This window comes from Lissotriton helveticus, chromosome 1_1, assembly GCF_964261635.1.
Source record: "Lissotriton helveticus chromosome 1_1, aLisHel1.1, whole genome shotgun sequence".
NCBI classification, from domain to species: domain Eukaryota; kingdom Metazoa; phylum Chordata; class Amphibia; order Caudata; family Salamandridae; genus Lissotriton; species Lissotriton helveticus.
This window is the reverse complement of record NC_136057.1, coordinates 584,522,420-584,537,980: the sequence shown is the minus strand read 5'-3', so window position 1 is coordinate 584,537,980 and position 15,561 is coordinate 584,522,420. Positions and strand designations below refer to the sequence as shown.

At 42.4% G+C, this 15,561-nt stretch overlaps 1 protein-coding gene across 8 annotated transcripts in view; it reads left to right on the top strand.

Annotated features, from left to right (window-relative positions):
• The window catches only part of C2CD5 (C2 calcium dependent domain containing 5), a 1,003,795-nt gene that overhangs the window by 99,953 nt on the left and 888,281 nt on the right, over positions 1 to 15,561 (top strand). For all 8 annotated transcript variants that reach the window (XM_078674090.1, XM_078674088.1, XM_078674089.1 and 5 more), the window contains exon 6: positions 965 to 1,120. In XM_078674090.1, coding sequence (XP_078530216.1) covers positions 965 to 1,120 — 156 coding nt within the window. The remainder of the gene's footprint in view (positions 1 to 964; positions 1,121 to 15,561) is intronic.

The window sequence follows — 15,561 nt, the reverse complement described above, 5'->3', positions numbered from 1 at the left end:
CACCTCTAATAATATTGATGGCTATAGGCCATGCTGCTATGGTTTGCATAGGAAGAGCATCAGCTTATGCTCTCCATGGGCAAGGAAGCTGAAGAGCAGGAACCGCTGTTGTTCATGGACATTGATTCAGCTGCCAGAACCATGAACAATGATCTGGCCATGTCACTGTCTTTATGGCTCAAGATTTTAGACTTTAAACACAAGGCTCAGGCCGAAGCCATCCGCCTTAGTTTCTATGGGATGAACTTGTTGAAGACGGACACAGACTTCCAGCAGTCCAGGATGTGCCTGATCATGGTTAAATTGCTAAATCCATCAATGTGTAGACCTATAGCTGCAGTATTTATTGTGCAGTTGATGTTCACCTGTTGCTGGGGATGGTTGGTGCCCCACACCATGGGCGGATCACCTTAAATCTTCTTTTTCCTCTGACGTTTGACTTCATTGTAACCGGGTGCATAAGCATTTTCTGTTCCTTTCCTTAGTTGGTTATTGGAAACAGCCTATGTTTTAAGTTATAAAGTCACAATAAAGGAAACCAGATAACTTTTTTTACTTGTGTGCTAGGTTTCAATGCCATGAAACACACTTCACATTTAGAAAATAAAGATGTTGGTATTTTTAAAAGTGTTGCAAAGAGCAAGAGTTAAATTGCGTGTGCCCATACTCCTCATTCCCAGTGCTCTTCCTTGACAAACCCAGGGATCATAGAAAGTACCTCTTAAATTCATTAATTCATTACTCATTACACTCCAACTCTTTTCTTCCATTACTAGGCACTCTCCTTGCTTTCCCCAGTTTTATCTCCATCCACTGCCCTCACATGGATGTTTTTGTTTGCTTTGACCTAAATTTGTACACACAGTTTTTTGTGGGCTTCTCAGTATTGGAGAATGCCTAAATTTCTCCTTTTGTGGTACTGTAACTGTAGTATTCAAATGCGCACCATTTATTTTATTAACAGCAACATCGATTCCTAAGTGCTACAGAGCTGTAACAATTCATGGATTTGTTGAAGAATTGGTGGTCAACGAGGATCCTGAATACCAGTGGATTGATCGAATCCGCACTCCTAGAGCTTCCAATGAGGCCAGACAGCGGCTTATTTCATTAATGTCAGGTATTGCTGTCTAATACATTAATTATCTCAGTAGTATTTGTTTTTCTGTAAATGTATTCTGACAAAGCATGGTGGAGCAACCCGATTATTACATGCAGCTTTTCAAGTTATATCACAATGTATCATTCTCAGGATATCCATGCTGTGAAGCTCTGGAATGGTCTACTAACTGTTTTCCATTTCTTTAAAGCTAAATATGAAACGGTAAGAGTGACCCGACAAGCACAGGGAGAAAATCAACAAATTAGTAACAATAAACTGTAAGCAGTCTGTGCGCTCTTCTTCCTGGGGTCTACCGTTAAGGCCCCAAATTATCCCAAAAATTAAAGATTGATGGAAGGAGCGTTGTGTTCACAAAAAAGTCTTCAGTTCAGTGCTGTATTCCAAAAATTTTATTATTGCAAATACATCCGATATCAGCAGCAAAAGATTTATTCCAACAGCACAAGTGTCCAGTTAAATATGGATTCAGTAACCCAATTTCATACAGATCAATGTTTTGTAGATAACTTGAAACAGCCAACGCGTTTCGTCCAGTATGGACATCATCAGGGCTCAAGAAAACAAAAATCAATCAGTGGTGCGGTGGCCTCTATTAAGTTCCTAGATCCAGCACATCAGATCCTCACCGCGATCCCCAGCAAAATTCAAATAAGTCCTCTGGCAATTTTATTCTCACAAAAACGACTTCTTATTCAATTAAGGTCTGGACGAAGTAACTTGTGTAATTTTCAAAATTTTATCTCCCAAGTAAAACAGGGAATGCCTGGTGCCTAAACTCTTTTATTGAGCTTAACACTGAGGATATGGTAAGTAGTATAACCCATATTCATTCGGGTTCACCTGACGATTCATGCCCATTGCATATGATTGCCTCCTCCCCTACCTTATTTTATTCTTATTTGGCAGGATGTTTAATCTTTTACTTCACACTGCAAGACTCCCAAAATTATGGAAAAAATCTAATATGCTTCCCATACTTAAAAAGCCTTATAGTGATCCTACGAAGGTAGCAAACTTTTGTCCTTTCCTGCCAAGAATTTGGAGTGACTTTTTAATAAGTACTATTCAGGGGTCTGGATGATAACACACTATGGGCCTCATGTAGGTAAATAGTATTTACCGATTCATAAATACCGAATTTTACCGATTTGGTATTTACGAATCGGTAAATGCTACGTAGCTAAACAATCTGTAAAAATTACCGAATCGTTAAGATTTGGTATTTACCGAATCGGTATTTACCGATTCGGTAATTGCCATTCATTTCAATGGCCTGGAGGCCCATAGGAATGAATGTCAATTACCGAATCGGTAAATACCAATTCGGTAAAAGGGGGAAAATATTGAAGGGTAGCAGGGTGTCACTTTGACACCCTGTTGTATGTCTGCAACATGGCACTGAAGCAATTTGCATTAAATTGCTTTTTGTTTTTTTTTCGTTATTTACCACCAACTTGTAGTTGGTGTTAAATAACGAATCCTAACATGGAATAAGCACTCATTTAAGTGCTCCCTACATTAGGAATTCGGTCATTTACCGAATCGGTATTTAAGAAATCGGTAATTTACCGATTCCTTAAATTACTGATTCGGTAAATTACCGAATCCTTAATTTCGGCCCCCTACACAAGAAAAGCCCATTACCGGTCGGTAACGGCCGAAATTCGTTAACTTTGGCCGTTACCGACCGGTAATGTGCCACCTACATCTGGCCCTATATCCTTTGCAATCTGGCTTAAGTGCAGAATACAGTACAGAGACTGCTGTGCTGGCCATTACTGATGCAATCAGATCTAATGTGGATGAGGGATGCAATTAGATCTGACTTGGATGAGGGCTGACTGTAGCCCTCATACTGTTAGACCTTTCAGTGGCCTTTGATACAGTGTCAAAACAGGTATTTATTCTAGAGCATGGATACTCCAAATACGGCCTGGGGCCCGCATGTGGCCTTCCTGACCTTCAATTGCAGCCCCCCGCTGAAGAGCAGCTCTGGGCTGCTATTTACTTGACAGATCAGGAACATTCAGAAAGCTAAGGAACGGGTATAAATAAAGGTTTTCTGGTTTCACATTTTGCAATTCAGCCACCAAATGAGTATTTCTTTCTCGCTCACATTTTACCTTAAAAGTTAATTTGGTGCACGAGAATAGAGCGTTGGTGGCAGACAGAAGTCACGAGGCTCGATTTGTTGTCCACACCATGCATTCTCATCTCGTTCCCCTGCGCCCACCTTTCATTACCCGGACTCTTGCTCTGCTGGCCTAGGTGCGGCCTACTAGCACGCCGCAGACAGTACTTCGTAGCGCCCGGGGAAATGTTTGTTGATTACCCATGTTCTGGAGCATTGGCAAGGCTTACTTATTTTTTTGGCCATTTAGTTGTCACTATACAGATCAAAGATCACAGTACAAAGTGTGGGGTGCCTTAGCCCCAACTTGTTCAATATTTATATGGCACCAGTAGCTGAAATAGTTACTGTTCTGGTTTTTGAGCTACTGTTTTTTGCTGATTGGTTGTACTGATCATGGGTAATCTGAACTTAAACATAATTCAAAGCCACAACTGCCTGAAATCAGTTGCCTGTTGGGTGAAACTGAACCATCTTCATCTCAATGGAGATAAGACACATAATATTCTGTTTGGAAATGCCAATAAGATCTGGTCAGATGAATAGTGGCCTATTGAATCAAACACTTCAGTCTCCTAAGAGGGTGGCGCAAAATTTGGATATCCTCCTGTACGATACCATTGGCATGAATATTCATATTGATACGGTCTGTGGATCTTGCTCTGGTGTTGTTCACCTGCTGAGGAAGATATTTATGAGGTTAACCTTGCAATGTTGGAAGACTTGTGTGCATGCTATCATTACCAGTCGTTTGGACTATGATAATGCGCTTTATGGTTCTAATACCGCAGCAAGACTAATTTTCAAGCTTTCTCCAAGGACATCTTCGAGACCACTTCTGAGCCTTTTGCATTAGTTGCTTATCTGCAAATGGATTATCTTTATGGTGTTGTGCCATTCTCGTAGAGCTGTGTACAGCGGTGGCCTTACCTATGGTTCTTGTGACTTCTGTCAGGATCCACAGAAATGAGAGCGGGGGCTGTTACTTTGATTATATGGGGTCCCAATATTGGAATATATCCAGTGCTGTGAGACATTAGATACGTTTAAAAAAATAAATGCTGAACCCCATGCTTTTTTAAACGATCCATATGATTGGGTAGTCCTCTTGCTTCAACCTCTTCCTTTGTAATATGTAGATTTATTTTAGTGCCGGTCTACTCCTTCTCAAGTTAGCTGCATTGCTCCATGCAAGAACCTATAACATAACTAGGTCTATAATCTATTCCTCGCATTACTAAATGAAAAATCATGACGGAGGGAAAAAATGCACTTCAAACAAATTATGTCATAAGTTGAGACCTAGTATACAACACAGACTCTAGGTGCGTTTTAAAGAAGTCAAACTATACACTGACCTACTTAACACCAGATTCCTCGACAGAGAACAGTGTGCATTGCTAAAATCGAGAAAAAAGTATCTGAAGACTTCCATAACATTTTGTATTCTATTTTCCTTGGCTATGCCATGCAGCTCTTTTGGTTTCTCAAATACCATCCCCATTACTTTCCTACTTGATCATACCTTTCTTTCTTAATGATCATATTTGTTTGCGATAAGATCTCAAACATCCCCCAATTTGATATTTTTAGACCTAAAACTGAAATAAATAAAATGTTACCATGGCAATTACCCTAATAGATAATTGCTTTTCTAGCTTTAGGCAAGTTATTCAATATATGTTCACTGGATAATGCAATGGATGCTGAAAGGTGTTACAGTTGACAAACTTGCTTTGCTAGTAGTGCAAATATTCACTTGCTGAGAACAGTGTAAGGCATGGTGGCTTGTTTTAATGCAGAGCAACATGCTGGTGAATACAATACTTTTTAAAAGCGCTATTTTAGGGATTTCCTATGTTTAGTATTGGTAGATCATTTACTTTGTGTGATATATATGTATATTACAGGCTTTCGAGTTTAAAGCAATAGTGAGCTGTGCATGTGTCAACTGCTGCAGCACCAGCATGCCTTTTGCAGCAATTCATTATGTAAAAAGTACTGTATAATTTGAATGCTCGTGAATTATGTGTAAGTGTAGCCGTACACCTAGCAGTGTTGGAATGGAGTGAGGGAAGAGAGTGTTTAATGTTGGACCTACATGCGGTCCTTCTTGAATAATAAGATGTTCCTTGAAGAGATGGGACCTGCGATCCTTTCTGAAATGCAGCAGTAATGGGGCTTAGATGGATGGATATAAGGATATTTCTTATTATTCCAAGGGTAAGTCTAGAGAAGACTTATTATGTTTTTCCTTCTTGCCATATTTCATTATCCACTTGTTCATGGTCTCATTTTTAGGTCGAGCTGGTCCAGCGAAGTATCTAGTGTTGCCCACTTTCTGGGAATCTGAGACAGGGGATGTGCACGCGCAGGAGATTCCCCCATGTGAGCGTGCACGTTCACCCACACGGCGTGCACATCTCCTGTCCCACATTGCCAGGAAGCAGATAACACACACACACACACACACACACACACACACACGCACACAAACAGACATGCGCGCACACACGCACACACACGCACACACACGCACACACACACACATGCACACACACACACACACACACATGCACACACACACGAACCCCCCTCACCCCTCCCCCCCTTATCTCAGCCCCACAGTGCTTTCCGATGTTCTTCACCCGGGCCCCGGGACTTCAGCTGCCAGACCTGGGAGGGCGGGGGCTGCCCGCGCATGTGCAGCATTTCTAACCGGGGCTCTTCAGAACGAAAGCTAGAAATGGCGCGCATGCGTGGGCAGCCCTCGCCCTCCCAGGCCTCCTCACAACCCGGAAACTGAGCTTGTTTTTATTGGTATCCACGCGGTGCCTTTTTTCGGTAGATCCAGATGAAATCCGTGTGCTTCTATGCAACTTTTCCAGGTGAAAAATAGTCGTGCTGTGGCTAGATCTTAGTTGAGAGCTGGGCGAGCAGCGTAAAGAGTTTTACCTAAGGAGCACCACTACCCGCAGCACTATGTTGGACTGTAACCTGCGACTTGCAGTCCACGTCCACATATCAGCAACACAAATGGAACCCACTAAGCTGTCTCACTGAAGCGCGCAATCTTTCCCCCTTTGAAGCTGTCCTGGAGCCGTCCACTCGCTCATCATTCCCTTCATCTTACCCCCTGAAGCCTCCGTCGCTTACCCTATTATTTCCTCTTTTTCTCCTCCTTATCGCCCCCTTTATCTCTCCTCCTGCCCCCTCCCCTTTCTCTCTCCTCCTGCCTTTTTTCAGGCCTCCTCTCCTCCCTCCTCGCACATGCTCGGAACAGATAGTGTTGTGCACTGATAACACTATCACAAAGCTTGTTCTGTGAACACCTCGCTAAAATCAAACCTGTGCCTCGAAATGCAATCATGAGCCTCTTCTTGGGATGGGGTGGACCGAACGGATCCAGCCGCCCCCGGAGGTGAGTATAAACAGGGCACCGCAGGCCCCTGGCAGGTGAAAGCGATACGGAGGGGTATCGCCCTGCACGCGTGCTCTAGGGTGTGGGCAGAGCAGGCATCTACAAGGTGGAAAGGTCAGAGGTAACCTTCCTAGCACCCCAGCCTCAGCACTGCAATTGGGCAGAGCTGCCCCCTGGACGCAAAAGGGACATGCAAGCTCCTGCGTTGCACACCTGGGCTGAGGCAGAGCACCCCCTGAGAGCGAGTCAGACGAGGCCTTGTCCAGCACACCAGCCTCGGCGCTGTACCCAGAGCTGCCCTCTGGAAGCTGAAGGGACATACCTGCTCCGCTGACAGCGCTGTCCACCTTCCTCAGCGGTGCACACTTAGGCAGAGCACCCACTGAGAACATTTCCGGCGCTGCACAGCCTCCCGGCGCTACACGCCATCCCCAGCGCTGCACAGCCTCCCCGGCGCTGCATGCTATCCCTGGCGCTGCATGCTATCCCTGGCGCTGCACAGCATCCCCAGCGCTGCACAGCATCTCCGGCGCTGCACAGCATCCCCCGCCCTGCACGCAATCCCCGGCGCTGCACAGCCTCCCCGGCGCTGTCTCTGAAAGGTAAAGGGTCAGGGACAGCCTCACTCTGCCATCATCCTCAGCAGTGCCCCCTGGAAGGTGCACAGCCTCCGGCGCTGCACATCATCCCCTGCGCTGCACATCATCCCCTGCACTGCACAGCCTCCCCGGCGCTGCACACCACTCCAGCGCTGCCATGGGGTTCTTCAGGCGTGATAAGAAGGAGTCCAAGGAGCAGGAGATTGCCCCGGCGGAGCCCATGACCAGGGACCTGCGCCTGGAGAGTGAGATGACGGTAGGGGGACTTCAGCTACAACGGCAAGGAGAGAGAGGGCGAGTGCGCAAGAGGCTGCTGGGTAGCCTGAAACGGGAGTACTGCGGCCCCGGTGGGTCATTGCATGGGCATGGCCGTGGGAACTGTGTCTCCATGGTCTGTGGGAGCATTGCACCGAGGGCCTCTGGAACACGTGCATCCTGCAAGGAGTATGTGTAGCCAGTAGCCAGTGTGCGCACGCGCATATGGCATTATTTCACTCCTCGTGCATGTTTAATAATGGGTTCGAATCTATTCGCCTACATACACCATTCTCCTCAGTATTTTAAAGTGTCTCTGGTTCTACTGACTCAGTTTGGGAGTTGATGTAAAGAGGACGGTAATGAGATACTTGCACCACAAAACGACAGGGGTTCATCCACCACCCATCCTCCTCTGCGCCCCCATTCTCTCCCCCCCACCCCAGGATGGCGTCACCCAGTTCCCGTCCCACCACCCTCCCCATCAGCGCCTTTTAAGCAGAAGAAGCGCCTTGTCAACAAACTGGAGCAATGACTTGGGACCACGTGTACTGTTCGGTGCTTCGCTGCTCTATAGCAGACATACATGATATCATACACACATATATACATACATGTTATAAGCCAATATGAGTACATACATGCAAACACACACACACACACACACACATATATATATACGCAAAGGGAGAGAGGTTGCCGCCCTTGAAGCTTTTGACGACTCCCCGGCCGGGGGGTCGGCAGTTACCACCTCTGAGGACTCGTGTGTTACTGGGGGTTCAAACCTCCATGAGAAATTCAAAGCGTTGGAAAAACTACTCAAGCGGGAACAGTCTAAGTGATGGGAGCACCGTTCTCTCAGCCGGTACCTGGAAGTAAACCGGATACCGCGTGGGCTGAGGGTTATGTTAGCTCCAAGCTACGAGTATATGGACCCGGCAATGCTCAAAGATTGGGCTGAATGGAGCTTGGACTCATCTCGCCGCTTGGTTATCATGTTGGTGCGTTACGCGGAAAGCGACAGGTTGAAAATACAAGAGGAAATCGACAGGCTTGATGCGGAAATAGCGAGCCTGTGTGCAGATAATGCAGATATTACACTGGAATATAAAAAACATCGTGAAATAATGGAACAACAAGTGCAGAAAGAGGAAGACGTTATCAGAAAACGAAAGACATTCAAGTTCCAGCGGGATAAAACTGATTATAATGAAGGTAAAATCTTCACATTTGCCCGCAAGTATGATGTTATCAAAGCCTCCAAGATGCAAAATTCACGAGTGGGACAAAATGCGGCTCGCGGCACAGCTCAGGCACGCTCCAATTCGCCAGAGGGCTCTAGCCTCACAGACCTTAGCTCCAACATGGATAGCGGATCTGAAACAGAAGCTGGCAGATTTTCAGACCAATTGGGGTTTACACGGCTAACTATGGAGCAAGAAATGGAATGTATCCGGCAGGACAGGCGCGAAACTTTGCGCCCAAGATTCCCAGCGCCAGCAAAACCCCAAACGCAAAGCGACGGGAGCGGAGAAAAAGCCACGCAAAACGAAAAGCCCAAGAAAAGAAATTACCGGCGGTGGAACTCCAACAAGAAGAAGTAACCAACACGAAACAAGTAAGCAATTTATCACAAACACTGGACAATGGTTTATCTGTTATAAATCTGACAAGTGCAACTTTTACTGACTTAGAACTCAGCATCTTATCTAAAGGATTGTCGTACAGCCCCCCCAGCAATTTCAATTACGTGAATACAAGAATAGATCTTTTTAAATTTACACGGAAATTGAAGCTCAAAAAACACTTTGCCAACAGTAAATCTCGTAATACTGGCAGAAGGTCGGTTGCTGAAACAACTACTCAGGGATTGGTGGTGAATGATATCCCTCTGATGCAGGATCTGGCAGTTTTGCGAGCGGAGGCTCCAAATTCTCAGAACACTCAGAGGGAATTGAGTACTCAAACTGGTGGCTTAAGCAATCTCAAGCCACGTTCAACATTCACTCCTGTTACCCCGCACGACAACATTGACATTTTTCAGGATGCTGTTGTAAAACAAGTAAAGACATTACATGTGAAGACATTGAGATCTAATTACGGGAAACATTATGGTGGCAATCAATATCAAAAACTAGTCAAGAAAATCAAAATGGATGGCAACATGATAGTCAGACAATCTGACAAGGGTGGTAACATCGTACTCTGGCCCAGAACACTATATCTGGAGGAGGCTTACCTCCAGCTGAATGATCCAAACTGCTATAGACACTGTGATGTGAATTCACTCAGGAAAGCGCAAATAGATTTTCATTCTCTCCTCATGGGATGGCGATCCAGTGGTCTCATTAGTATGGATGAGCTGAAATGCCTAAAAAATTATCATCCCATAACCCCTGTGTTGTACCTAATTCCAAAGGTACACAAAAATGCGATCAAGCCGCCAGGTAGACCCATCATTTCGGCGTGCGGGGGTTTGTTGAAGAAAGCCACTACTTACATTGACTTGTTCCTCCAGGAGCATGTATTGGCACTTATGTCATACATTCAAGACTCTAGTGACCTAATGAGGAAATTAAATGAACTACAATGGAGTAGTGACTATTGGCTAATTACTCTTGATGTGTCATCTTTGTACACAAGCATAGTGCATGCAGATGGGCTTAGAGCTGTTGAGTTCTTCTTAGGCAAGCGGCCAATAGAACTAGCCGAACACAACAAGATGTTGCTTACCATGATTAGTTTTTGTTTACACCATAATTACTTTATGTTCCTGAACCGGTATTATCAGCAGGTCAGAGGGGTTGCCATGGGGGCCTGTTTCTCTCCTAGTTACGCCTGTCTCCATATGGGGTACTGGGAGAGACAGGTCCTCAATGGTATTCATCGAGACATCTGTACCCGCCATATCATCCGATGGTATAGATATATCGACGATATTTTAATGATCTGGCGTGGAACATATGAAGAGGCGGTCAGTTTCATTGATGTTTTGAACATTAATTCGTTTAATTTGTCTTTCACATCCCATATCAGTCAGGTGGAAGCACACTTCCTTGATGTTACTTTGGAGATCAGTCAGGGCTGTCTAGAAACCAAGCTTTATAGGAAGCCTACTGCGGGCAATACGATATATCATGCTGACAGTCATCATCCCCCGCATTTAATTCGAAGCATTCCCTACGGGGAAATGCTTAGAATTCGGCGGGTTTGCAGTACGGACTCACACTGTAGAGTAGCACAAGCTGCTAGCAAACAAAGGTTTCTGGCAAGGGGCTACCGTGAGAATCTTATTAATACAGCCATCAGAAAAGCCAATGCCCTGTCTCGTAATGAGGCACTGACCCACAAGAAAGTTCAGAGAACCATAGCATCCAGTAGCGAACAGCCAGTCAGATTTATTTGTACCTACAGTAGTCAGCACGGGGCACTTAGAAAGATTATCAACCAACACTGGAATCTGATTAAATTGGATCCAGTTATTGGAGAACATATGCCTAACAGACCTGCGATCACCTACAGGAAGGCATTTTCATTACAGGATGCACTAGTTAAATCTAGTCCTGAGGTGATTCCACCCAAAAATTGGCTGGCCGCCAGTAGAAGGTTTAGAAAATGTTCAAGCTGTAAAGCATGTTCTCAGGGGCTCAATAAGACCGAGTTCCTGACAGCTTTCTCTACGGTGCCTCGCAAAATTAACAAGCAGTTAACTTGCAAATCAGAGTATGTGGTCTATGTGCTGGAGTGCCCATGTGACCTGCAGTATATTGGTAGTACCAAATTGCAGGTTCACAAAAGGGTGCTCCAGCACATCAGGGCCATCAACACAAATGACACCACATACCCTGTTGCAAGGCATTTTAAGGAGTTCCATAATAACAACAGTGGACTCCTTAGATACTATGCTATCGACTCTGTAGAACCTCTTAGGAGAGGCGGCAATCGAGATGGGATCTTAAGGGCTCTTGAGACCAGATACATCTTGGAGATGGACAGTAAAAGTCCTAATGGTCTCAACTCCACGGAAGATTTCTATACATGCCTATAAGGTCAACCTTACCTTAAGGCTTAACAAAACCATCTCTCTATCTATCGTGTCGCTCGTTAACATACACACTGACTGTTGAAACAGCACTACTGTCCGTTGTTGATTAAATATAACTATACAAGAAAGGAAATACTAGGTTATATAATCAACCACAATGCAATCACTTGTTATAGATCCTCAGTAGTGGTGGCTAACGGTATATAATATGAATATTTCAGTAAGAATAGGTTTTAAATCACAATTGTTTGTAATTGCATTAGTCACAACAGCATTTGTAGCTTGACAGCAGCAATATAAATTGGGTAAGATGGGAAGATAGGAGGCATATAATAGATCTAGCTTCTTTTTTATCCGATTATTCTACTACTACAGAACAGCAATTAGCGAGTATAGGTAGTAGCACACAAGATTTCGATTGTATATAGTTGTATATATATGAAATGCTGTGTATATATTTTAAAAATAAGTTTGAGGATTTCTTGATTGTGCACTATGGATTATTATATATATTGTATTTATGCAGTTATTTAAAGAATCCATTCAACCAACTATATTGTGGTTGTACAGTTGCACATATTGTAAAGATATGAACTTGGATAGGCATTTTAAGAATACTCAAAATTTCCTCATATTATTGTTTGAGAATTATCGGATAATACTGTATTTAAACATGTATTGCAAAAATAGGCATTGTTAAATCTTATAACCTGTCTTCCCCCTTTGCAATTGTAAGTTGCTGCGTAACAATTATGTTGGACATTCCCACCAATTATTTCATAACCAATCAAATGGTACTGTTGTAAATGCACTAGCACTTTAAATTCACGTAACCCTCTTAGTGCGTCATGTGACCAAGGCCTCTGTGAAGGCCGAAACGTTATGCTGGCGTGGTGCATTTGGAAATAAAAAACTCACCTGCACTCTGGGTCTTCCGTGTTCTTTCTGGCTGATGGCTGAGGATTGAAAAGCCCGTCGCTGTAAGGATACAAGTGCGGAAATATATATATATATATATATATATATATATATATAAATATATATATATATATATAGCCATTATAAATTACAATAACTTTTATGTAAGTATTAATTGTTTAAAAAAAATAAAATCCATTGTTATTTGTAATATCAATACATCTAAGTCACGTAAATACAACACATATTGCATTACTAATGCTATAGGTGTCACATTTGAGAAAGTTAAAACTATTGGCATTGTAAATGACAAAGCTATTAATTTCGCTATTTTCAAAACCAACACATAAATAAAAAAATTGTCATTTACAATACCAATAGCTCAAACTTTCCTAATGCGAGACCTATTGCATTGCAAATGCTTGTTTATGCTATGTTGTCTACTGAATATGTTCAGTTTTCCTGTTGCTCTTTCTCACTGCTTTCTCTGTGATGCAGCTAGGCTTGACGATCAAATTTGCACATTCTATCGAGTGTACTGATAATGTATCCATTGTCATTTCTTCTTCTTTTGTTTACATATAACGCCTTTTCTTCCTGATTATTCTTGAGAATATCAGGGGACACGTGGTTTTGCCTTCATGGTGCTTTTATGGTGCATTGTGTTTGGGGGGAGAGTTGTGAATGTTGATGGTGGATTTTTTGCAGTGTCAGTTGGTTCTTCGATGGCTTGAAGTTTGATAAAAATCATGCATTATATTTTGATCAAGAAAGCATTGTAATGACACAGGTATACTATTGCTTTGCTTGCCATCAGGTGGTTGGTTGTTGTGTGTTCATTAAAGATTGTGGTGATAAAATGATCTGCTCGGTGTGTTGAATTGTGGCAGGCCTCGCCAGACAGTGGTTGTTATAGACAAGGCCAGTGTTGTTGCTAAGGATGCATTTATAGTGTTGAAGTTCTGCAGAGGGCTGAGGAGTTTTCATTACTTTGGTGTTTGAGTCTACTTGTAAGTTACAATATTCCCGTTAGAGGATGGGAGTGATGTTAGTGCTGGTTAAAATGTCAATGCTTTCTTAGATAAAGATTTACCTGCCTTCTCAAAGTGTGAAGGCGATGTTGAATTTGATTGTTAGTGATGCATAGATGAAGAATTGATAGGTTAGAAACTCCGTGGAAGTGAGGTTTACACTGATAAATGATCTACATGTGGTTGAGGTTTGTTTCTTTTAAGTGAAAATGATCAAGGTAAAACAGCTTTCCCTAAGCTTTTAGTTTTCCTGTTCTGAAGCTAGTGCTCAAACTGTGACATGTCCAAGAGGTCCAACAGAGATGACGGACGACTTGTGCCAATAAGTTAGTAATTTGCATAATTTTTCAGACCTCTTCTGAATAAGGTATTTGGATTTTTTAACCCAAGTGTTTATCACGACTTATTATCTAAATTGGTGAATATTTGTGAAACTTGAACATTTCCTTGAGCAATGTCAAACAGGTCCGCTTCTCTCTGTCAGTACACTGAAACATTATTTTAGGCTGCAAGGCAAGTTTACTATTAAGTCTTCAAAAAATTATTTTAATCTAGTATAATCACCAGTAAACAGTGGTGTGCTGGAACTAACAGCAGGAAGATCGTTAGTGCTGTTTATTAAATGAAGTCTGTTTCATAGACATCGAATTTTTTGGGCATGATCTGAGAAACGTATTAGTGGAAGTCTTCTTGTGGTGTTTAAAAGATAAAAAACGTAGCAGTTCCATGTATAATCCTAAGGAGCTTCCTTCTCTGTTTACTTACTGGCAGTCAAACAGAACTCTCCCTTACACCTTTCAAAATAGAGATTGTGTCCAACGTTTACTTTGAGAACTGGATGGGGTGATCTTATTTATCTCTTTCTCCTATAGAAGGTTGTTCACCTTTATATCCTAAAATAGACATGCACGGGGAATTTGTAATTGTTGGCGTTTCAAAGGTTACAGTGACACGTCATGTTTCCAATCAAGCTTTAGAATCCTATTGTTAATTAATAATTGTCAGACCCTGCACTTCTGAGAAATGGCTATTGGAACGTAACTGTTTTAAATTTGCGTTGAAAAGCTGTGGCCATAGTACGTCTCGCTCTTGTTTCAGATTGTGCATATTATTTTAATAACATTGACTGTTCACAAATATCAAAAGATAATGCACTTCCTCTAGGCAGACCGTCAACAGAGCTATTCCCGCACAAGCCTTGCGCCTGGAATTTGCATGTACAAGTGCCTATTTTTGTAATCTGTGGCTAATGTGCTAAAATGGGCTTAGAATTTAATGCATGCTGCTGACGGAACTATGAGATATATGCTAAAGTGGGAAACTTTTACTGACCGCACAAAAGACAATATTTTTTATGCAAACCTTTGTGTTTTTGCCTTATCTGAAATACAGTATATGTTTTGTTATGTTATGTTATGTATAGTATACTCTAGTTCACTTACAGACTTGGACTCCTGCTCAATTTAAGCAATAATTAAAAGTCGCAGCCCCTAGAATAAGTTACATGAGTGACATCGCCCACTGTTCGTTGTTTAAAATATATACATTTTACTCTGATATATTTACTTTTAAGCATACTCAAAAATATCTATCCCTTTCTTTGGATCACAGTGTTAGATGAACGATACGTATGTTAAGACTGCGTACATCTTTTGAATGTTTATAAAAGGCACTGGTTTGGCACTGTCAATTTGATAATAATATGAGATCTTTGTGATGGCGGGGACCAAGATCTTAGACACATACTTTTTATATGCCCGTATGCAGCCGTTGTTGATGCTAAAAATCTTTTAATAATACCACTGTATTTTAAATGTGAAATTACAAAAGTTGATGAACTGGCTGACGTGGTAAACGCTTCTCCCAACGAGTTAGTCTGCTAAAACATTTAAAAAAATCCTTTTTTCAATTAATTAACTTGTTGATATGTAAATAATTTATAATGTATATACTTTTAAATATTTCTGATCTGAGCTGAGATCTAACTCAATAAAATATTTTGACTTGAGTAGGCATCCAAGTACCCTTTTCCCAACTG